General features: G+C 46.2%; 1 protein-coding gene across 1 annotated transcript; it reads left to right on the plus strand.

Annotated features, from left to right (window-relative positions):
* The first annotated feature begins 219 nt into the window (after positions 1–219).
* dcxr (dicarbonyl/L-xylulose reductase) lies at positions 220–24117 on the plus strand. The gene is made up of 8 exons (XM_070858206.1): positions 220–497; positions 1663–1760; positions 2438–2592; positions 3843–3885; positions 5541–5640; positions 16682–16746; positions 19124–19241; positions 23571–24117. The coding sequence occupies exons 1-8, from the start codon at positions 446–448 to the stop codon at positions 23672–23674; spliced, it is 735 nt and encodes a 244-aa protein (XP_070714307.1). The 5' UTR covers positions 220–445; the 3' UTR covers positions 23675–24117.
* Positions 24118–24417: the final 300 nt, after the last annotated feature.

Here is a 24417-nt window from a genome sequence, read left to right on the forward strand (position 1 = left end):
ATCTCCATTATATTATATATTATATTACAGTAGGGTCTCTCTAGAGGGGTGATTTAAGGGTTAAATGGCCTTCTATAATAAGTAGAAATAGAAGAAATTATAAAGTTTTTAATATAGATGAGGGAGAAAGGATTTAGAGGGATTATGTTGGTGAGGGTTTCGAGGAAGAAGGGTGGGAGGAGCCTGGGAGAACACACCTTCAATAAGGGAGGTGCTGGAGCTGCTTGAACCAATCTCAGCCTCCCACCGGGACACAAGTTGCTGCGGGTTATAAAAGTTCCTGTGAATGTGCAGCAGCATTGTGCAAAGTGCAGCAGCAGTGGTTTTGAAGAGGACGGATCCGAGGTGACAGGCCCAGTTGTATTGTGGCCTGAGCCTTCACTCCAATCCCCAGCACCCTTGTGTCTTTCGCCTTGTGTTGTGTCTGTGTGTGCGTGCCTGGAGGATGGAGGCGTCGTTGGCCTGTAAACGTGCCCTGGTGACGGGCGCTGGCAAAGGTAAGGAGCCCTTTGGCTGCGATGCTGCTCAGTTTGGGGGGAGTTCAGCAGCTGATCAGGAATCCGAGTCAAGTTCAAACTATTCAGGGCTCTGCATCAGGTCCAGCGTTGTTACCGTAACGCTTCTAACGACACGACATTTCTCTCACTATAGACAGGGACTGGACGAGCTCCCTCACCTAATACCTCACCTGTGTCCCAGTACTGCAGCACTTCTTCATACACTGTTCCTGAGGCCAGTGGATTCTGTCTCAGTAATGCATTACCAAAAATAAACATTGGTTAAACTTGGGACTTTGGATTCACACAGTTCAAAATCGAGTTTCTAATACCAATGTACATGTCATTATAGCCCAAGGAATTATACTAGTGGGAGATGTACGTCTCTGATCGCAAGTTAGTTATTATAGGTCATTTGACCCTTAAATCATCCATCTGGAGAGATCCTACTGTGCCCCTCCCCCACTACAGAGTCCAATTGTTAAATAATTCCAAGATTTTTGCCTCCACTATTCAATCTGGAAGTTACTTCTTTGTGCTGATTACTCTGAAGGATTTCTCTCAGCCCTAAAACCACTGTGTACTGTTTTGTATCTGTTTGCCCTAGTTTCATGCCTGCAGTTTAGTTCAAAGTATTTTTTAAAAAATCCATACTACTGTTTAATCTTGTACACTGCAAGAACATCACCTCTCCGATGTCTCTTCTAGGGTGAAAATCAAGTTTCTCCCTTTTCCCCCTCCATTCTGGTGGGAAAGGATTTGTGTCTAATTTCACCAATCTTGTTTGAGGGAGCAGGGGAGAAAAGAGAGAGATTGAGTCTCTGGCTATGTACTGTATAAGGATGTGTCAATCTGTCTTGTTATGGGGGCATTTATTAAATTTCTACTATCCAGTGGAATGCTTGCAGAGTTAGTTGGGAGCATATTGGTCAATCAGGGACCAATGTCCTTCAGTATAGACTAATTTCTGGGGATGTGATAAAAAGCACCAGATGAAACCAGTGATGGTTTGTCTGTAGATGTGCTAGGTGACTCTTTTCCTTCTGTTGCTGAAATTGGGTTGAACTGGAAAAATTCAGGTTTTTGAAAAAAAAGTACATCTGATCTGTGGTCGCCTAATGGTTCCTGGGGGTTCAGTGAACAAAATATTTATTTATCATTTCAGGCATTGGTAGGGACACTGCTAAGGCCCTACTGGAATGTGGTGCAGAAGTTATTGCACTAACCAGGACGCAGTCTGACTTGGACAGCCTTGTTCAGGAGGTATGTAGAAATCAACAGTACAGAGCTCGCACTGTCCTTCCAATGTGAACAGTTCTTCAGTCCTGATGAACAAAATTAATTCTTTACGTTAGTTTATAAAATGTCTCACGTTTTCAGTACTCTGAGCAGCATTGAAGTTAACCGAAAGCAAAACACTGCGGACGCTGGAAATCTGAAATAAAAACACAAAATGCTGAAAATATTCAGCATGTCTGGCAGCATCTGTGGAGAGATTATTGAAGTTATTGTGTCTGTAAGCACTCTAGTAATGACTCCACGAGATAAGGTATTGTACTTGAACTGTTGTGACCTTAGTCCATTTATTGCAGCTCCTGAGTGAGGGTACAGTATGGTGAGCCCTCTTTTATACTTGGTTACCTGTAATGTACAGGTGACCTCTAGGTCTCCACCAGTTGCACCCTCTGGTGGTACAGGCATAGTGTATACAGTGTGACGATACATCCAGTGGTCTTATGTAACTGTACATTGAGTGTACAGGGTATATACTTATATATATATATATATGTATACACAACAGAAGTAAATCAAGCAGTTTTGCACTTGTCTATTAAAATATATTTTAGCCACCTCCGAGATGTTTTTCAGGAACACATGGCCATAACAAGCTTGCCTATACTCCGAATGAGGACTATTGTGGGGATTTTTTTGTCTTCTAGTGCCCCAAAATGTTGACCGTCTGTGTGGACATCAGTAACTGGGAAGCCACAGAAAATGCACTGAAAGATATAGGTCCTATCGACCTTTTGGTGAACAGTGCTGCCGTGGCCATTTTGGAGCCATTCCTAGATGTCACGCCGGAAGCATTTGATAAGTATGTAAAGCTGACCCACCATTAAATTGCTTGGTGACCTGTATAGAGGCGAGACCATTATCCAGCTTTTCCTTGCAGTTAAATAAGAAGCTGGTGTTTATTTTAAAATCATCTTTGGAATAAATTTTCAAATTTTCCACAATGGTGGCTCGCTAAACGTTTCAGAGAAATGATCTATTTTGACTTGTATTTCCATAGCTACGTTTTCTTGAATTAAAACCTGATGTTTTACAGCTGTGGGAGCAGTCTATCTGAGACATGTTCTTGTCGGTGGTGAGTTTGAACCTAATCAAGGAAACAAAAGCTGGGAAAGCAACATGCTCTTTTTAATGAGCAAAGCTGCAAATTATCTACGGTTGCTTGGGTTTTAATTGTAAAATAAATGCTCTTAGGCATATTTCTAAAACGATGATCTGCAGAATTTTGAACTTTACCAACTGGTGGCAGAATATCCACAATTTCTCTAACTTTTAATTTGTGTATCTAGGAAGATAGAGGAGGGTTACTTCGGGTAAGGGGGGAAAGTAGGGTTTGGGGCCAAGTGAGCCACTGAAGGCTGTGAGAACAGGGCTGGAGTGTATAAGCAGCTATTGATGCAACAAGCCTGACTAGCGGAGATGGGAGGAACGTGGGTAAAGAGGCATTTTTTGCTTGAGCATTCTGCGCTTTTTAATTTCTGTGTTGGAGTGGGAAGGCAGGAGGACTAGTGAAGGCAACAGCAGAAAAGGGGGGGTGGGGATCAGAACTGCATCACCCCAAAATAGGGGAGTTCCAAGAGATGGAGTGGATGGAGCAATTAACATGGCGGCCAGAAATAGGAATGGGTGTCCTTCGCATTACTACCCCACTCGACAGCTAGATGGTGTAGGTGTGGTGGTGGGTCAGCTGGAAGGAACCAACTCTGGCCAGGCGTTCAATAAAAGGGCCAACAAGACTTCGGAGATTCTTCCAGAGGTGGCAGGAGTGTGTGGGCAAAGGTGGGTCCAGAGACTGCAATGGTGGCTTGCAGCCTGAAAAGGTCATTGGTTTGTTAGAGTGCCTACTACCTAGCACTGGCTGGGTGCCCAATTTGAATCCTGCTTCTTGCTAACTAAATGTGGGAATACTGATCCAGCTCTGGGGACAACTGAATTGGGGAATCTGCAGTGCTAAATAGCCTGTAGGAGGAGAATAAAATGATCGGTCAATTCACTTTTTAATAATATTGAAATATTCTATTATATTTATCCTTTTTTGTATCTGATTTTCAGACTGTTTGATGTCAATGTGAAAGCTCTGTTGCATGTATCACAGGTAAGAACATTGCTGTATCCTGGCTGGATTCATGTTTTGTTACCTAGTTCTACTGACAAGAGAATTTTATAATTTTCATAGGGTTAACATTTAAAGAACATGATCTTGGGCTGGGGACAGAGAGAGAGGGGCACTGGTTTGTGATAGATTGGGGCTGATGCAAGAGATTTAGAGGGACTATGACGTACTGTTGCAGAAGATGTGCTTTGCGTATGAATAGGACCTGCATATAACACTTCCATTGACATTTCCAATGTGCACAACTTACACACTGGATAAGCAGAGTTTTGAATGTTGGTTGAGCCCAAATTACCGCTGAAGCTGTCAACTTGTGCTGTACCACTACAGCCAATGGGTAACCTGTACCACTGCTATCGTGCAAACCATACAGTGTTGCTTATGGAAAGTCAGGGCCAAGCAAAATCTCCCTCTGTGCATTAGTGATCGGATAGATGTGGGAATCTGCAACTTGTGAAGCTGAATCTAGTGGTAGCGTGCAGCTGCAGGTTAACGCACCCAGAATGGTGACGTCCAAATAAGGAATGTATGGCATACATAGAAAATGTAATCGGTTACTAAAGAAAACTTCCTGGTAATTGCAACAAATTGGGGCTGATTTTCGAGGTGCCCTAGTGGTGGAGAACCTCGGTACACACTGGGGAATTGCAAACATGATCGGCCATGATCGAATGGACAATAAAAATCTGTGCTGAGTACCTGCAATTTCCTGATTAAGGGTTCCCCCTCTCCCCACATCGGTGAAAGGTCCTCAATCACCCCTTTTAAGTAGTGAATGCTGAGTTATTTTATTTTAACACCACCATTTCATTCTCGTCCTCACAAGAAGTTATTGTTACAAGATGCTAAGGACTTGAGATGGATTTCTTATCACCGGCACAGGCACTAACCGGTGTGTGGTATCAAGGATGAATGGCCATTCCTCATGTGTGAACCTGGATAGTGAGTGTCAGGAGGACATTTCTCTGCAGGGCCTGATCCTGTCCGCGTCTGATGCACTTTCCAGCAGGAGTTCCCAGATCCCAGCCCGGAGTGAGCGGCCAAACTAATTTCTTGTCCCCTTCACCGAGGTCACGTCTCTCCAGCTGACATCCACCAAGACCACCTTGACTGTATGAGCCAGTGCTGCATCAAATGCTGCATGTTCTAGTAGGGTATTGTGGACTTTTTTCACCAGTAACTTATTTGCAAGCTGAATTCATCAATCCGAATTGGAGCTCGATTCAGATATGAGAAGTGAACCTTCTCTGACCAGGCTGTCGATCTGCTCCAAGACCCCTCCGTGCTGTTTGAGGTCCAGTGCCTTGCGGCGTACAGGCTGGCTGGGAAGAGGGAGGGCCTTGTTTTGCCTGGTTCCTCTGCTAATAACTCACAACTAAAATCAGGAGGCTCGCTATGTGAGAATTGCAAGTACAATGCCACAGTGCAGCATATTTGTGTAGTGCTTCTGCACCCCACGACTCTTCATACTGATGTTGGTATTTCTACAGCACTTTTGCAGATCACTACTTGTAACAGTCAACAACTACTTCAAAGAAGTAACCGAGGTAATCCCTAATATGAAAATGGATCTACCTGTACAATGGATGAGATGGCATTTTGATACTGGCTTGTTAGTAATTCAGTGTTTCGTTTAGATAATTGCAAAGAGGATGAAATGTCGTGGAAAAGGTGGTTCTATCGTGAATCTTTCCAGCCAGGCGTCCCGATGTGCTCTGAAAGACCATGCTGTGTACTGTGAGTTTCATTCCTCAGCCTTTCATTGCATGCAAAACTGATGTCCAAACCCAGGTTCACGATATTGTGTTATTTTGGAATTGGTAGCATGATGAGTGAGACCAACTGAGTACCTCAATCTATACTCGCCCTGTGTGCAAATCACATTTCCAGGATTTTGATCTTTTTTTTAAGTGGGAATGCCTCATGGTAGGCACAGATGATGCCATTATTAGCATAGAAACATGAAGCGCCCTGGGGTATTTGTACAATATAAATACACATTGTACAAACCTGTGGGGGAGGGCATTCTAAAAACATTTGATACTAAAGTGAATAAAATAAACAATACAGTCATTGTTGTGGTGCTGTGCTGCCTTGAGAGTTTGTCTTTAGGTGCGGAATAGTCTGCAATAGATTAAGCCTTCAATGAGGAAAGGGAAGACCAATGGAAAGAAAAACATTGGCAATGAGATCCAAACCCTGGTTCAGAAATACACGATAAACCTGCAGTGGAAATAGTGCTTTAAATTTAGTTGTGTTTAAAATTAACTCTAATCTTAATTCGGCTTCACTGTACAGTAGTACATGGTTTAAAAATAATGGTGAGGTTTATGCTCTCCTCTAATATTGTTTAACCCCAGGAATTCATTATTGTACCAGAATGGCACCTCCATTACCTTAAAAAAACAACCCTTGTAGAATCTGTGGACATGTTATGTTATGTGGTTCGATCGGATTTTAAAAATTACTTCATCATTTATTTGATGGCTCATTCAGTATTAGCGCTTAATCGTGTGTCTTGTGGCTGTTGAAGACCAGGGAGTTCTCCGAGTGTCTTGGCAAATATTCTTCCCTGAACTATATACCAATGACTATATTGTAAAGTCCTGTCCCCTCAGTACAGATTCACATGAGGCATGTAGTGAAGTCAAGGTCACTCTGGACCTGCACCTTTATTTCACGGCTCTGGAATGCTGCACTTGCCTGAGACCTGTCCTTACATACCTGTCTCTTGCAAGTGCACCCCTGGTGGTAAGGTATGCTGGTGGTTACAGGTCATATCTTATTACAGTCATGTTAGGATACAGTTATATATAATAATGTAAGATACATGACATCACCCTCCCCCAAGGTCTTATTGTCTTTATAGGTTCAGTCTCTCAGGTGGTCTACGCTCTCGCGTTGAGCGTCTGAGTTGTGGTTCAGTTGTTTGCGTTGGTGTCTTTTTTTTTGGGTGTAGTTGCTGGTATCTCACCTGGGCTGTCTGTTTCGATTGGTGTGATTGTTGTTGACTCGCCTGGGCTGTCTGTTGGGGTTGCCCTTTCCTCAGGTTGTTCCCTCTGTCTGTCCACCAGGTGTGGTGCGAGTTCCACATTGTAGTCTGCCTCTGGTTCCGCAGTGTTGTTGGTAAATCTGCTTTTGACTTGGTCTACATGCCTCCGGCAGGTTTTGCCATTGTCCATTTGTACTACCAGTAGCCTGTTTCCTTCCTTGCCCGTTACTGTCCCTGCAAGCCATTTGGGACCCCTGCCATAGTTTAGTACAAACACTTTGTCCCCTATCTCATTCCATCTCCCCCTCGAATTTCTGTCATGGTACTCAGTCAGCTTACGGCGCTTTGCCTCAACGATTTCGTGCATGTCTGGGAGGATTAATGAGAGCCTTGTTTTTAAAGTCCTTTTCATCAACAGTTGCAGTCAATGAGTGCAGACGAGATCTGTATGCCAGCAGCAGTCGCGACAGGCGACCCTGCAGCGTGGGACCTTGGATTTTAAGCATGCCTTGTTTAATGATTTGCACTGCTCTCTCCGCCTGGCCATTGGAGGCCGGCTTGAACGGGGCCGTCTTGACGTGATTTATGCCGTGGTCAATTATAAAATCTTGGAATTCTGCGCTGGTGAAGCACGGACCATTGTCACTGACCAATATGTCAGGGATTCCATGCGTTGCAAACATGGTTGCGAGGCTCTCCACAGTGGTGGAGGTTGTGATCGAGTTTAAAATGGTGCATTCGATCCACTTTGAAAATGCATCTACAACTACGAGGAACATTTTGCCCATGAATGGGCCCGCATAATCTACATGCACCCGCGACCACGGTTTGGTAGGCCAGGGCCAGGGGCTCATGGGAGCCTCCCTGGGGGCATTGCTGAGTTGGGCACAAATGGTGCACCTTCGGACGCAGAGCTCCAAATCCGCGTCAATACCAGGCCACCAGACGTAGGATCTGGCTATGGCCTTCATGAGAACGATCCCCGGGTGCTTACGGTGGAGCTCCCGGACAAATGACTCTCTGCCTCGCAGAGGCATGACTACTCGGCTGCCCCACATCAGGCAGTCTGCTTGTATTGATAGCGCCTGTGAAAGGGTTTTAATTCCTCAGGGCAGGCATCACGATCCTCTGCCCAGTCACCGGTTAGGACACATCTTTTTACTAAGGATAACGTGGGGTCGCTGGCTGTCCAGGCTCTGATTTGGCGAGCCGTCATGGGCGAACCTGTGGACTTGAAGGCATTCATTGCCATGACTATCTCACAGTCCTGTTCGTCAGACTCTTCCGTGGTCGCCAGGGGTAGCCTGCTGAGCGCGTTGGCACAGTTGTCTGTGCCTGGTCTGTGCCTTATGGTATAGTCGTAGGACGCCAGCATGAGTGCCCACCGTTGAATTCGCGCCGAGGCGTTGGCGTTTATTGCCTTGCTCTCGGATAGGAGGGACGTGAGGGACTTGTGGTCAGTTTCTAACGCAAACTTGTCCCCGAAAAGGTATTGGTGCATCTTTTTGACACCGTACACGCACGCGAGCGCCTCCTTCTCTACCATTCCATACCCGCGCTCCACCCGCGAAAGTGACCTGGAGGCATAAGCTATGGGTTGTAATTTGCCCGCACTATTGACATGTTGCAAAACGCACCCGACCCCGTACGCTGACGCATCGCATGTGAGAACTAGCTTTTTACCTGGATCAAAGAAAGTCAAAATACTGTTGGAACACAGAAGGCTGCGTGCCTTATTGAAGGCGCATTCCTGGGCGTCTCCCCAAAACCAATCGCACCCCTTCCTGAGTAGCACGTGGAGAGACTCCAGCGGCGTGCTTAAGTTCTGCATAAAGTTCCCAAAGTAATTGAGTAGCCCGAGAAAGGCGTGCAGTTCTGAGAGATTCCGGGGCCTGGGTGCCAGGCGAATGGCTTCTGTTTTGGACTCTGTTGGGCAGATTCCATCAGCGGCAATCCTTCTGCCCAAAAATTCAACCTCGGGTGCGAGAAACAAGCACTTGGATTTCTTGACTCGTAGGCCTACCCGATCCAACCGCCTTAGTACTTCCTCCAAATTACGGAGATGGGAGTCGGTGTCCCTGCCCGTGATAAGTATGTCGTCTTGAAATACAACTGTTCCCGGGATGGACTTGAGCAGACTCTCCATGTTGCGCTAGAATATGGCAGCTGCCGAACTGATGCCGAATGGGCATCGATTGTACATGAAAAGGCCTCGATGTGTGTTGATGATGGTGAGTAGCTTGGATTCCTCGGTCAATTCTTGCGTCATATACGCAGATGTGAGGTCTAGTTTTGAGAAAAGTTTACCTCCAGCCAATGTGGCAAATAAGTCCTCCGTTCTGGGCAGCGGGTATTGGTCCTGTAGGGAGACTCTGTTTATGGTAGATTTGTAGTCCCCACAGATTCATACGGATCCATCAGGCTTCATGACTGGGACGATGGGACTTGCCGAGTCACTAAATTCCACAGGTGATATAATGCCTTCCCGCAGAAGCCTGTCTAGTTCGTGTTCAATCTTCTCCCTCATCACATAGGGTACAGCTCTGGCCTTGTGATGGACCGGTCTAGCATCCTGTGTGATGTAGATTTTGACTTTGGCCCCTTTGAAAGTGCCCACAGTTCGAGCAGTCAGTCGAGGAGGCGGGAGCTCGGAGCAGCGCCAGTCCGGGGTCGGCGAGAGGCCTATAAAGGCCAGCGGGAGTCGAGCAGTTCGAGCAGTCAGTCGAGGAGGCGGGAGCTCGGAGCAGCGCGAGTCCGGGGTCGGCGAGAGGCGTACCGGTGCAGCTACAGGGAGAAGGCAAAGAAACAAAGGTGACGTCACAGCCTAGGGGGTAAGTGATTGGCTGGTGATTGGTGAGTAGTTTTTCTTTTTCTTCTTATATTAGTCAGTAACTTTTAACATTGTTGTTGCCAATTTAAGTGTATCTAAGGGTTAAGTCATGGCAGGAGAGCTCGGTCGGGTGTTATGCTCCTCCTATACCATGTGGGAACTTAGGGACACTTCCGGTGTCCCTGACGACTACGTGTGTGGGAAGTGTATCCGCCTCCAGCTCCTGACGGACCGCGTTGCGGAGTTGGAGCTGAGGGTGGATTCACTCTGGAGCATCCACGATGCTGAGAATGACGTGAGTATCACGTGTAGTGAGTTGGTCTTACCGCAGGGAAAGGGTCCACAGCCAGCTAGGGAATGGAAGACCAGCAGGAAGAGTAGTGCAAGGAAGGTAGTGCAGGGGTCCCCTGTGGTCATCCCCCTGCAAAACAGATACACTGTTTTGAGTACTGTTGAGGGGGATGACTCATCAGGGGAGGGCAGCAGCAGCCAAGTTCATGGCACCGTGGCTGGCTCTGCTGCACAGGAGGGCAAGAAAAAGAGTGGGACAGCAATAGTGATAGGGGATTCAATGGTGAGGGGAATAGATAGGCGTTTCTGCGGCCGCGACCGAGACTCCAGGATGGTATGTTGCCTCCCTGGTGCAAGGGTCAAGGATGTCTCGGAGCGGGTGCAGGACATTCTAAAAAGGGAGGGAGAACAGCCAGTTGTCATGGTGCACATTGGTACCAACGACATAGGTAAAAAAAGGGATGAGGTCCTACGAAACGAATTTAAGGAGCTAGGAGCTAAATTAAAAAGTAGGACCTCAAAAGTAGTAATCTCGGGATTGCTACCAGTGCCACGTGATAGTCAGAGTAGGAATCGCAGGATAGCGCAGATGAATACGTGGCTTGAACAGTGGTGCAGCAGGGAGGGATTCAAATTCCTGGGGCATTGGGATCGGTTCTGGGGGAGGTGGGACCAGTACAAACCGGACGGTCTGCACCTGGGCAGGACCGGAACCAATGTCCTAGGGGGAGTGTTTGCTAGTGCTGTTGGGGAGGATTTAAACTAATATGGCAGGGGGATGGGAACCAATGCAGGGAGACAGAGGGAAACAAAAAGGAGGCAAAAGCAAAAGACAGAAAGGAAATGAGGAAAAGTGGAGGGCGGAGAAACCCAAGGCAAAGAACAAAAAGGGCCAATGTACAGCAAAATTCTAAAAGGACAAAGGGTGTTAAAAAAACAAGCCTGAAGGCTTTGTGTCTTAATGCAAGGAGTATCCGCAATAAGGTGGATGAATTAATTGTGCAAATAGATGTTAATAAATATGATGTGATTGGGATTACGGAGACGTGGCTCCAGGATGATCAGGGCTGGGAACTCAACATCCAGGGGTATTCAACATTCAGGAAGGATAGAATAAAAGGAAAAGGAGGTGGGGTAGCATTGTTGGTTAAAGAGGAGATTAATGCAATAGTTAGGAAAGACATTAGCTTGGATGATGTGGAATCTATATGGGTAGAGCTGCAGAACACCAAAGGGCAAAAAACGTTAGTAGGAGTTGTGTACAGACCTCCAAACAGTAATAGGGATGTTGGGGAGGGCATCAAACAGGAAATTAGGGGTGCATGCAATAAAGGTGTAGCAGTTATAATGGGTGACTTTAATATGCACATAGATTGGGCTAGCCAAACTGGAAGCAATACGGTGGAGGAGGATTTCCTGGAGTGCATAAGGGATGGTTTTCTAGACCAATATGTTGAGGAACCAACTAGGGGGGAGGCCATCTTAGACTGGGTGTTGTGTAATGAGAGAGGATTAATTAGCAATCTCATTGTGCGAGGCCCCTTGGGGAAGAGTGACCATAATATGGTGGAATTCTGCATTAGGATGGAGAATGAAACAGTAAATTCAGAGACCATGATCCAGAACTTAAAGAAGGGTAACTTTGAAGGTATGAGGCGTGAATTGGCTAGGATAGATTGGCGAATGATACTTAGGGGGTTGACTGTGGATGGGCAATGGCAGACATTTAGAGACCGCATGGATGAATTACAACAATTGTACATTCCTGTCTGGCGTAAAAATAAAAAAGGGAAGGTGGCTCAACCGTGGCTATCTAGGGAAATCAGGGATAGTATTAAAGCCAAGGAAGTGGCATACAAATTGGCCAGAAATAGCAGTGAACCTGGGGACTGGGAGAAATTTAGAACTCAGCAGAGGAGGACAAAGGGTTTGATTAGGGCAGGGAAAATGGAGTACGAGAAGAAGCTTGCAGGGAACATTAAGGTGGATTGCAAAAGTTTCTATAGATATGTAAAGAGAAAAAGGTTAGTAAAGACAAACGTAGGTCCCCTGCAGTCAGAATCAGGGGAAGTCATAACGGGGAACAAAGAAATGGCAGACCAATTGAACAAGTACTTTGGTTCGGTATTCACTAAGGAGGATACAAACAACCTTCCGGATATAAAAGGGGTCAGAGGGTCTAGTAAGGAGGGGGAACTGAGGGAAATCTTTATTAGTCGGGAAATTGTGTTGGGGAAATTGATGGGATTGAAGGCCGATAAATCCCCAGGGCCTGATGGACTGCATCCCAGAGTACTTAAGGAGGTGGCCTTGGAAATAGCGGATGCATTGACAGTCATTTTCCAACATTCAATTGACTCAGGATCAGTTCCTATGGAGTGGAGGGTAGCCAATGTAACCCCACTTTTTAAAAAATGAGGGAGAGAGAAAACAGGGAATTATAGACCGGTCAGCCTGACCTCAGTAGTGGGTAAAATGATGGAATCAATTATTAAGGATGTCATAGCAGTGCATCTGGAAAATGGTGACATGATAGGTCCAAGTCAGCATGGATTTGTGAAAGGGAAATCATGCTTGACAAATCTTCTGGAATTTTTTGAGGATGTTTCCAGTAAAGTGGACAAAGGAGAACCAGTTGATGTGGTATATTTGGACTTTCAGAAGGCTTTCGACAAGGTCCCACACAAGAGATTAATGTGCAAAGTTAAAGCACATGGGATTGGGGGTAGTGTGCTGACGTGGATTGAGAACTGGTTGTAGGACAGGAAGCAAAGAGTAGGAGTAAACGGGTACTTTTCAGAATGGCAGGCAGTGACTAGTGGGGTGCCGCAAGGTTCTGTGCTGGGGCCCCAGCTGTTTACATTGTACATTAATGATTTAGACGAGGGGATTAAATGCAGTATCTCCAAATTTGCGGATGACACTAAGTTGGATGACAGTGTGAGCTGCGAGGAGGATGCTATTAGGCTGCAGAGTGACTTGGATAGGTTAGGTGAGTGGGCAAATGCATGGCAGATGAAGTATAATGTGGATAAATGTGAGGTTATCCACTTTGGTGGTAAAAACAGAGAGACAGACTATTATCTGAATGGTGACAGATTAGGAAAAGGGAAGGTGCAACGAGACCTGGGTGTCATGGTACATCAGTCATTGAAGGTTAGCATGCAGGTACAGCAGGCGGTTAAGAAAGCAAATGGTATGTTGGCCTTCATAGCGAGGGGATTTGAATACAGGGGCAGGGAGGTGTTGCTACAGTTGTACAGGGCCTTGGTGAGGCCACACCTGGAGTATTGTGTACAGTTTTGGTCTCCTAACTTGAGGAAGGACATTCTTGCTATTGAAGGAGTGCAGCGAAGATTCACCAGACTGATTCCCGGGATGGCGGGACTGACCTATCAAGAAAGACTGGATCAACTGGGCTTGTATTCACTGGAGTTCAGAAGAATGAGAGGGGACCTCATAGAAACGTTTAAAATTCTGACGGGTTTAGACAGGTTAGATGCAGGAAGAATGTTCCCAATGTTGGGGAAGTCCAGAACCAGGGGTCACAGTCTGAGGATAAGGGGTAAGCCATTTAGGACCGAGATGAGGAGAAACTTCTTCACCCAGAGAGTGGTGGACCTGTGGAATTCTCTACCAAAGAAAGTAGTTGAGGCCAATTCACTAAATATATTCAAAAGGGAGTTAGATGAAGTCCTTACTACTCGGGGGATCAAGGGTTATGGTGAGAAAGCAGGAAGGGGGTACTGAAGTTTCATGTTCAGCCATGAACTCATTGAATGGCGGTGCAGGCTAGAAGGGCTGAATGGTCTGCTCCTGCACCTATTTTCTATGTTTCTATGTTTCACACCTGGCTGAAAGAGATGTTCAAATTGCTTTATAACTGTTGAGCAGGAGGTCCGTTCCTCTAATGACATGGCATGGACATCATCCCATTTCCAGTTTAGTTTTGCCAGCCAGCTTCTCCTCAGCAGTGCTGGGGAGTCTCCGGGGACAATCCACAGGGGAAGTCGGTTCACTGTCCCTTTGTGTGTGACAGAGAGCATGGCGTTGCCGAGGACTGGTACGATTTCTTTGGTATAGGTCCTTAGTTTGGTGTCGACCATTGTGAGTTTTGGTCTGTCTCTTTTATGTGGCCACAGTTGTTCAAATTGTTGAGCGCCCATGAGAGATTGACTCGCTCCCGTATCCAGCTCCATGTTGACAGGTATCCCGTTGAGTAGGACCCTCATCATTATAGGAGGCGTCCTGTTGTCGGAGCAGCGGCCATTGATTGTGTTGACCTGCTGTACATCGGTGTCCCGGGTACTGTCCCCACCGTCTTCTGGTCCGCTTTCCGACCCATCCGATTCGTATACCAGCTGAGCTGCCGTTTATTTGCACATGCGGGCCAAATGCCCTGTATATTCACAGTTCCTGCAAACAGCCTGCTGAAATCGACATCCCCTTGACGAGTGCCCACCCCTACACCTCCAGCACAGACCGGTTCCATTGTTCAAAGTGTTCCCAACGAATGAGCCACGTCTGGCTGATCTCTCTTGAGCTTCTCTCAGTTTGTAGTTGATTGCTCGCATTGTGGCTTGATGAGGTGTGAACGGCCGTTCCTGTGGCCCTTGATGGCTTCTGGCGCCACTGCCTGCTGTCGAGAGCCTGTTCTCCCGGTTTTGTTTGTGTGTGGGGGTAGCAGCTTCTTTAGTGCTGTGAACTTCTTGTTCCGATATTTCGTTAGTTGTCGTACCTGCATTGTAAATCAACCTCGTTTCTTCTTCCCCTACCAAGAATATCTGTGCAATCAGTGCTGCTGCCTCTAAGGTCAGGTTCTTGGTCTCTATGAGCTTTCGGAATATGCCTGCGTGGCATATTCCTTCAATGAAAATGTCTCTCAGCATTTCTCTCCTCAGTTCATCGGAGAACTCACATAAACTAGCCAACCTCCGAAGTTCCGCCACGAAGTCGGGTATGCTCTGGCCCAAACAGCGTCTGTAGTTGTAGAACCTGTGTCTGGCTATGTGTCGGCTGTTCGCTGGCTTCAGGTGGTCTCTTACCAATGTGCTCAATTCTTCAAACGACTTGCTTGCTGATTTCTCAGGTGCCAGCAGATCCTTCATTAAAGCGTATGTTTTCGAGCCACAGCTGGTCAAGAGATGGGCTCTTCTCTTGTCTGCCTTATCGTCGCCTAACCAGTCTTTGGTTACAAAGCTTTGCTGGAGCCTTTCTATAAAGTCCTCCCAATTGTCTCCCGCATTGTACTTTTCATCTGATCCGTTGTTCGCCATTCTGTGGATTCTGTAATCCCGTAACTCGTCGCCACTGTAAAGTCCTGTCCCCTCAGTACAGATTCACACGAGGCATGTAGTGAAGTCAAGGTCACTCTGGACCTGCACCTTTATTTCACAGCTCTGGAATGCTGCACTTGCCTGAGACCTGTCCTTATATACCTGTCTCTTGCAACTGCACCCCTGATGGTAAGATATGCTGGTGATTACAGGTCATATATTATTACAGTCATGTATAGCATGTTAGAATACAGTTATATATAATAATGTAAGATACATGACATATATTACAAAGTAATTCACTATGTAAGGAGCTTTGGGACATCCTGAGATGTGATGAGGGGCTATATAAAGACTAGTAATTGCTATCAATTGTGACTGCACATTCTTTTGAGGGGGAAAAAAATAAAGTTTTCATATGCTTTATCGTGTTTTGGAAATATTGCATGTGAAGTACTTGATAACTTGGCAGATGGGCTCTTGATTTGTTATCTCGTCTGAATGGTAGCAGTATTCCCTTTGTGTTGCACTGCATTGTCCGTCTAGATATTGTGCTACAATCTTGGAATGGGATTTGATTACAGAACTTTCTTACAGAGGTGAGCGTGCTACCAACTGAAATGACACTTGACATGATGGATCATTTAATCATGGAGTATGTGACCGAGTTGTGAACTGGCAGCTGCTGTCCCAATAACTACCTAGTTGAAAACATCTTTACGATCAATAAATTTGGCTTGATTGATAAGCTTTAGTGGTGTGCCTGGTTAAAATTGTCTGTGCATGAAGTTTAATTAATTTTCATGAGGCAGATGTGGGAATCTTGACATAATTTCTGCCTTTTCCCTCACCGTGCCATAGCCGAAGTCCGTGCTGCAAAGGAAGTGTGGTCAGTCAGATAAAACCAGTAGGACTGCGTATTTAGCAACATTCAGAAATCTGGTAACATCCTGAACATGTACTTTTGATACCTGATCATCTATTTGGCAACTGTTGCTTCGTCAGTCCTGATATCCAACTTTTTTTATTTTTAATTCTTGGCTCCCCCCTGAAAGTGCTGACTTCTGCTGAAATACAGTTCTACACATAGTGGCAGCTTTCGGGCATGTCGCCCTAATGGTCATTCCTTGTGTGAACCTAGATGGGGACTTTGCTAGAGCCTCATGCTCCATGGTCAAATGGCCTCCCAGCATCCAGTCTAGATTGCAATCTGGCATAGGAACCTTGGCTGGTGTTGTGTTCTCCTTTTTCTTCAGTCAATTGTGGCACCCCAATTGCTGCCCCAGTCATGACTGTTGGTCCTTCTGGGAGGTGCCTTTATCCACTTGACCCATCAGAAGAGTAAGTAGCCTCTTTAAATGCACCATTTTTGTCTTTGCTGTTTTAAAGGTGCCTCAAAGGGAGCTGTGGACATGCTGACAAAAGTGATGGCCCTTGAGCTGGGACCACACAAGGTAAGCATTGAAATATACAAACAGCTGACTGACACCATTGGCTTCCATTCCTCCTAAAGGTACATTGATGTCCACCCAACTAGAATAGTGTAACCGCATCGACCTCCAGTGTGAGCTTTATTGGTCAGCTTGATTTGGAGCCTGTCTCTCCATAGTGTAGCAATTCAGATGTTTGTTTCGCATGATGGAGAGTAGGGAGGTGTCAGCATTCAACAGAAATCCCCCAGTATTGGGGAAAATATGACGGGGAAAAAATATGTCAGTAAATGCGGGCAGCAGAGAAGTTGGGCTCCACAGGCAGTGCTGGAATAACCTGCTTACTGCAAATCTGCTTACCTCCCTCCTGTCTCCACTGGTATTCAAGCAACATTTGTAGGACATTTCATCTAGATACAGGGAAAAGAACAAATATAAGGGATGTAAAGGCTGACTGATTTACAGCAGCTGCACATTTTGTTTTCTTCCAACTACCATGTATTTCTCTCTCTATCTCTCTCCACTTGTTAAACCACCACAGAATATAAATGGTCAGCTCAATCAATAGAGAGAAACTTTGGATACTTGCCACTGCTTTCTAACAGCAAGTGTTCAGTGTTGAGTTCCAGTCTACTGCATTCGACATAGTATGACTAATAATTTGTCAATGAGTAGTATTCTATTACAGTAGATTCACTACTATGTGGAATCGGCATGTTAAAATACCGCTCTTTAAATGGCTGCATGGGTGAGGTACCGCAATGCATGGAAAGTGTCAACAGGGTAGTGTATGACAACAGGTGTTTAAATATGAAAATAAAACAAATTGCTTAATTCATTAAAAAAAAATCTTCTTGAAGTTCAATGAAAAGACTTCCATAAAACAGCAATGTACGTATTTTTATTACTTAAGAACTGCACCCACAACAAAAATGCTACACTCTCACCCCCGGGAGTACTGTTCTTTGTTTTTAAGAAAGTAGAGAGCTGGGTTTTCAGATGCTATCTTGAAATTGGGAGAACTCCAGGAAGCCAGAGTTCTTTATTCTTGATTTAAGAAGATGACTAGAGAACCTGTTTTCCCTGTATGTTGATTAATTCCTCTTCCGGATCCATTTCTGGCTAATATTGAGATTGACTGGTACAAAGAAGAATATAGGTTGATCAAATGTTCAACCAAACACAATGCTTCACGTGCCTCTGACTATGGAAATGGCAGCTGTAGAATTTAACGTCCACGGTTGAATATTGTAGGTTATCAAGTTAGTCTGATATTCTATAATAACAATGCATTACATTAAATCTCAATTCTTGGAGTTTTAAATTGAAACCTCTTGCTGTTTAATTAGGGTAGAGCCCATGGTAGGGCAAATTCAAAATGTCAGCCAGAGGTGGCACTTCAGTAACCACGATGGGATTGGGAGCTGAGCAATATGAGTGAACTGTTGGTGCTCCAAGACTGCTCAATGCTTTCTGTTAAGATGATGCTATTCAACCATGACCGTTGCTTTTGGATATGTAAGTCAGTATTCCATTTCTCCACTAGAGGGTGCTCAACAGCATTTCCTCGAATTAGGAAAGGGCATTCTTGATTTTTATTTTTTGGAATTGATTTTTTAAAATAAATGTTGTGGAGAATTACCTGTGTATAATTATTCAGATTCAATTGATTTTTTACAACTGGCTGAATTGATTGAAGAGGATGTGTAGAATAATGTGACTGAATCTTACAGATGTGGCTTGAAACTTCTCTTGCTTTGCCCCGGGACAGTCCAGCTCCTCTACCTGCACTGACTTTCAGTGCAGACAGGTTTCTGGAGTTCAAAGATTGACGATCCAGAATTATTTTGACTTTGCCTTTTGAAGCAGCTTCTAAGTTACAGGAGAACCATCCCAGTAACTTGGATTTTTTGTTGTTGTTTTATGGTGACTGACATATGAGGAAAGACTGGATCGACTCGGCTTATATTCACTGGGATTTAGAAGAATGAGAGGGGATCTCATAGAAACATATAAAATTCTGATGGGATCGGACAGGTTAGAGACAGGAAGAATGTTCCCGATGTTGGGGAAGTCCAGAACCAGGGGTCACAGTCTAACGATAAGGGGTAAGCCATTTAAGACCGAGATGAGGAGAAACTTCTTCACTCAGAGAGTTGTGAACCTGTGGAATTTTCTACCACAGAAAGTTGTTGAGGCCAGTTCGTTAGATATATTCAAAAGGGAGTTAGATGTGGCCCTTACGGCTAAAGAGATCAAAGAGTATGGAGAGAAAGCAGGAATGGGGTACTGAAGTTGTATGATCAGCCATGATCATATGGAATGGTGGTGCAGGCTCAAAGGGCCAAATGGCCTACTCTTGCACCTACTTTCTATGTTTCTATGTTTTGCTTTGGCACAGATCCGAGTGAATGCTGTGAACCCCACCGTGGTGATGACTGCAATGGGTCGGATTGGGTGGAGTGACCCAGGAAAAGCTGCAGGAATGTTGTCACGCATCCCACTGGGCAGGTTTGCAGGTGAGTGATAAGTACAGATTTGTTTGTGATTTCTCTCAATACTGGGAAAGCCCACTTTTTTTATTAATTGGCTGTGTTCACTGACCTGATGTTGTCTTGTCCATAACTGTCATAGAGAATAGCATCAGGATCTAATCTAGTGTTTAAAATATATATATTTTTATGCCCTTTTAGGTATTTATTACTGATTTTTGTGTTAGCATCTGCCCCACCTTATTTCTTCATTCGATATGAAAACCAGCAGGGCTGTATTTATATAAATAAAAACACAACACTGACTTGTGTATCTAGTACAAGGGATTGAAATTGGAATTTGTTTGCTGAAGTGAGAGCAAGCGACACAGAAGCCTAATGGCAGTTAAACCGATTTTAATCACCAATAAACACTACAGAAAACTGGCAGGGGGCATTTTAAATTGCCCCTCCCATCTGCACCAAAATAAAAAATAATCATTCAATTGTAAGAGCACCATTGCTTTTGGAGGGGTCCCTTCACCAGATCTCCTCATATCATAGGCAGTCCCTCGGAGTCGAGGATGACTTGCTTCCACACTAGAAATGAGTTCTCGGGTGATTGAAGAGTTCAGTGCAGGACCTACGGTCTCTTGTCACAGGTGGGGCAGAGGGTGGTTGAAGGAACAGGTGGATGGGGGGCCTGGGTTGCCACGAGCTCCTTCCGCTGTCGACGCTTGGCTTCAGCTTGCTCTTAGCGAGGAGACTCGAGGTGTTCAGTACCTCCCCGGATGCTTTTCCGCCACATTGGGTGGTCTTGGGTCAGGGATTCCCAGGTGTCGGTGGGGATGTTAGATTTTTTCAAGAAGGCTTTGAGGGTGTCCTTGAAGCATTTCCTCTGTCCACCTAGGGCTCACTTGCCGTGTTGGAGCTCCGAGTAGAGTGCTTGTTTTGGGAGTCTCGTGTCAGGCATGCGGACGATGTGGCCCGTCCAGCGGAGCTGATCGAGCGTGGTCAGTGCTTCGATGCTGGGGAGATTGGCTTGATCGAGAACACTGGATTTGCAGGATCTTGCGAAGGCCGCATTGGTGGTACTTCTCCAGTGTTTTGAGGTGCTGCTGTACATAGTCCATGTCTCTGAGCCATATAGGAGGGCGGGTATCACCACTGCTCTGTAGACCATGAGCTTGATGCTGGGTTTTAGATCCTGGTCTTCAAACACTTTCTTCCTCAGACTGCACTGGCACTCTGAAGGTTGGACCTCGTCGTCGCTGTCTGCCCTTGTTGACAGGAGGCTTCAGAGGTATGGAAAATGGTCCACGCTGTCCAAGGCCTCGTCGTGGATTTTGATAACCGGGGGGGGGGGGGGGGGGGGGGCAGTGCTATGCAGCGGGGACAGGTTGGTAGAGGACCTTTGTCTTACGGTTCTTTAGTGTAAGGCCCACGCCTCGGTGAAGGTGTTGACTATGACTTGGAGTTCGGCCTGCGAGTGTGCGCAGACGCAGGTGTCGTCTGCGTACTGTAGTTCGATGGCGGAGGATGGGACGACCTTGGGTCTGGCCTGGAGGCGGCGGAGGTTGAACAGATTTCCGTTTGTCCTGTAATTTATCTCCACTCCAGCGGGGAGCTTGCTGACAGTGAGATGGAGCATTGCAGCAAGAAAGATCGAGAAGAGTGTTGGTGTGATGACATAGCCTTGCTTGACCCCGGTTCAAACCTGGAATTGGTCTGTGGTGGATCCGTAGGTCAGGATCCTGGCTTGCATGTCATCGTGGAGCAGCCAAATCTGAGGAGGAGGCTCTATAATCCCTCACAGCTGACCGTGTCGAAGGCCTTTATGAGGTCGAAGAAGGCCATGTGCTGTTCTCTGCATTTCTCTTGAATCTGCCGTGCGGTGAAGATCATGTCTATTGTGCCCCTTAGTGGGCGGAATCCACATCGCGACTCTGGGAGGAGTGCTTCAGCCACAGAAAGATGGCGATTCAGGAGGATTCTTGCGATGACTTTCCCGGTGGTCAACAGCAGAGAGAGTTCTCTGTAGTTACTGCAGTCAGACTTGTCACCTTTTTTGAAGATGGTCATGATTACAGCGTCTCTGAGATCTCCTGGCACAATCTCCTCCTTCCAGATAAGGCAGATGAGGTCATGGATCCACGCCAGTAGTGCTTCTCCGCCATATTTTAGTGCTTCGGCGGGGATTCCATCTGCTCCTGATTACTTGTTGTTCTTCAGTTGTCGAATAGCCTTATCCACCTTGTGCTGGGCTGGGGTTGTGCTAAGATGGTGGCAGGTGGCATGCTGTGGGATGGAGTCGAGGACACTCATGTCGAAGGCAGAGTCTCGGTTGAGGAGATCCTTCCAGTGAGCACTGACTGCCTCTCTGTCCTTGATGAGCACCTCTCCGTTCTTGGCCAGTAGTGGGCTAGGGCCTTCGGTGCTTGGGCCGTAACACGTCTTGATTATGCTGAAGAATCCTCGCACGTCGTGGTTGTCGGCTAGCTGCTGGATTTCTTGAGCTTTCTCCACCCACCATCTGTTCTTTAGGTCGCGGGTTTTCTGTTGGACCTCGGCCTTCAGACGCCTGTAGAGCTGCTTTCTTGCCCTTGAGTTGTGTTGCTTCTTCAAGTCCAAGAATGCCTTGCGCTTGCGGCGTATTCGTTCCTGGATCTCCTGGTCATTCTCGTCGGACCAGTCTTGGTGTTTCCTGGTCGAGTGACCGAGCGTCTCTTCGCAGGTGCTGATTATGGAGGCCTTGAGTGCAGACCAGACGCTGTGGAACTCTGCATCTCTGGGTCACTGGGAGTTGTCAGGTTGGTAGCGAGGCATTGGCTGAATAGGGCTTTCTTAACAGGATCTTTGAGTGCACCAGCATTGATTTTCCTGCGACATTGTTTATGTTACCGTCACTGTTTTGGGGCAATGTTGATGGTGACGACAGGGCAAATTAAGCAATGGTCCGTCCAGCAGTCGTCAGCTCCTGTCATGGCGTGAGTGATGTGCAAGTCCTTGCAGTCTCTCGCTCAGACGATGACGTAGTCTAGCAGATGCCGGTGCTTGTAGCAAGGGTGTTGCCATGAAGCTTTATATTTGTCCTTCTGACGGAACAGGGTATTGATTATGACGAGGCCGTGTTCTAAGCATTTTATCAGGAGGAGGGTGCCATTGGAGTTGGCTTTTCCTACCCCCTCTCTGCTGATCACACCTCCCCAGAGGTCAGTGTCCTTTTTTCCAACACTGGCGTTGAAGTCGCCAAGGAAGATCAGCTTGTCGCTCATTGGGACTCAGGACAGGGATTGTTCGAGGCTGGAGTAAAATTCCTCTTGGTCTCGCCTGTAGCTTCCAGTGTTGGGGTGTATGCGCTGAAGACCGTCGCGCACCGGTTCCGGGCTAGGATGAGCCGAAGAGTCATGGGGCATTCGTTTATCCTGCAAGGGGAGTCTCTGCGATGGCCCACTAGCTCAATTTTACAGCAAAACCAACTCCATGGAGGCGGCATTCTGCTTCTGGTTTGCCTTTCCAGAAGAAGGTGTAGCCACCACCTTGTTCTTTGAACTGGCCTTCCCCTGCCCGCCGCGTCTCGCTTAGGGCGGCGATGTCAATGTCGAAGCGCCTGAGTTCCTGGGCAATGATAGTGGTGCGGCGTTCCGGTCTGTTGCTGTTAGGGTTGTCCATGAGGGTCCTGATGTTCCAGGTCCCGAACTTCATCTTAAAGTATGGAAGTTGCCTATGCGTGAATTCTTTTAACGTGGGGTGGCCGTTGCACACCAGCTATCACACGGGCTTGACCGAGCAAGGTCTTGGTCCAGTGGCAAGTGGGTCCAAGACGACTGGAGACCAAGCTCTGCTGTATGGGCCTAGTTCACACACATACACATACTCCTACAGTCCTCCTGCTGATCCCGCTGAGAACCAGGAGTAGTGGGCAAGAGAATAAAAATCACAATCTTATAATGCGTAAAACTAAAAGGGCTACCCCATTACTGAATGAAGTTTTAGTTTTTGTGTATTATGTATTGTATAGAATTTGTTTTTGCAGGAGAATGTTTGTAAAGTTTCAGCACTAGAGCTAGTTCCTAAACAAACTCCAGCTTGTCTGGGGGCAGTATCAGGTGGGTACCTGGGCCTTTGCCCTTTTGTGCTCTGCCACTCTAGTGTACAATTGCATAAGTTGAATTGCTTTCCCCGCTGAACATGTGCCAGATCTCAGCCCAGCACCTGCTCCTCCTGCCCCATCTTCAATGTTCTGGGGACATCTGTCACCATTTTGTATTTTGCCATTCCACAACACCACTGCTGACCAGATTCATTTAGATACTAACTACAATTGTTCTGGATTATTGGGTACATAGTTATTTGTTTTTGTCTTTTGTTTTGTAGAGGTAGAGGATGTGGTGAATACGATAATCTTCCTCCTCAGTGACAAAAGTGCGATGCTAACTGGAGTGACTCTTCCCGTGGATGGAGGATTCCTTGCTTCATGAGCTAGTTTATTGGTAAACAGGGGCTCATAAATGGGAATCCTGTTCAGGCCATTAAAATAAAATAGTTTTGATGTTGTCCTAGATGAGTAAAACACACAGACTGCATATATTCTAGCCAGCATCTGCTGCTTCACTGTTCTTGGGAAGTTTGTCAATGTGGCTGGGGTTGTTGAATTTCCTAATGATTTTGTTCCTATCGTGTGGCATGTGTTGAAGTGGAAAGTCCCAGCCTCTTGTCTTCTTGTAAAACACTTTGAGCCGTCTGGTGGTCATGAAAGGCACTATATAAATGCAAGCCTTTCTTTCTCTTTCTTTCTTCCTGCAGCAGGACAGACATAGACCTAATTCTAATCGTGGGCCCCATTCCCTATTCTGCTAAAAGAGAGTGTTAATAATGGCTTGTCCTGTAAAAGTTGTTTTATTAAAAATCTTAGTTTAGACTATCTCACCAGGAAAGTTTCACTTTATTAGCCACTGTGTTACATAACATAGAAATTAGGTGCAGGAGCAGGCAATTCGGCCCTTCGAGCTTGCACCGCCATTCAATAGGATCATGGCTGATCATTCAACCTCAGTACCCCTCTCCTGCTTTCTCTCCATACGCCTTGATCCCTTTGGCCGTAAGGGCCATATCTAACTCCCTTTTGAATGTATCTAATGAACTGGCCTCAACAACTTTCTGTGGTAGAGAATTCCACAGGTGAACCACTCCCTGAGTGAAGAAGTTTCTCCTCATCTCGGTC

This window comes from Pristiophorus japonicus, chromosome 16 (assembly GCF_044704955.1).
Source record: "Pristiophorus japonicus isolate sPriJap1 chromosome 16, sPriJap1.hap1, whole genome shotgun sequence".
Taxonomy (NCBI): domain Eukaryota; kingdom Metazoa; phylum Chordata; class Chondrichthyes; family Pristiophoridae; genus Pristiophorus; species Pristiophorus japonicus.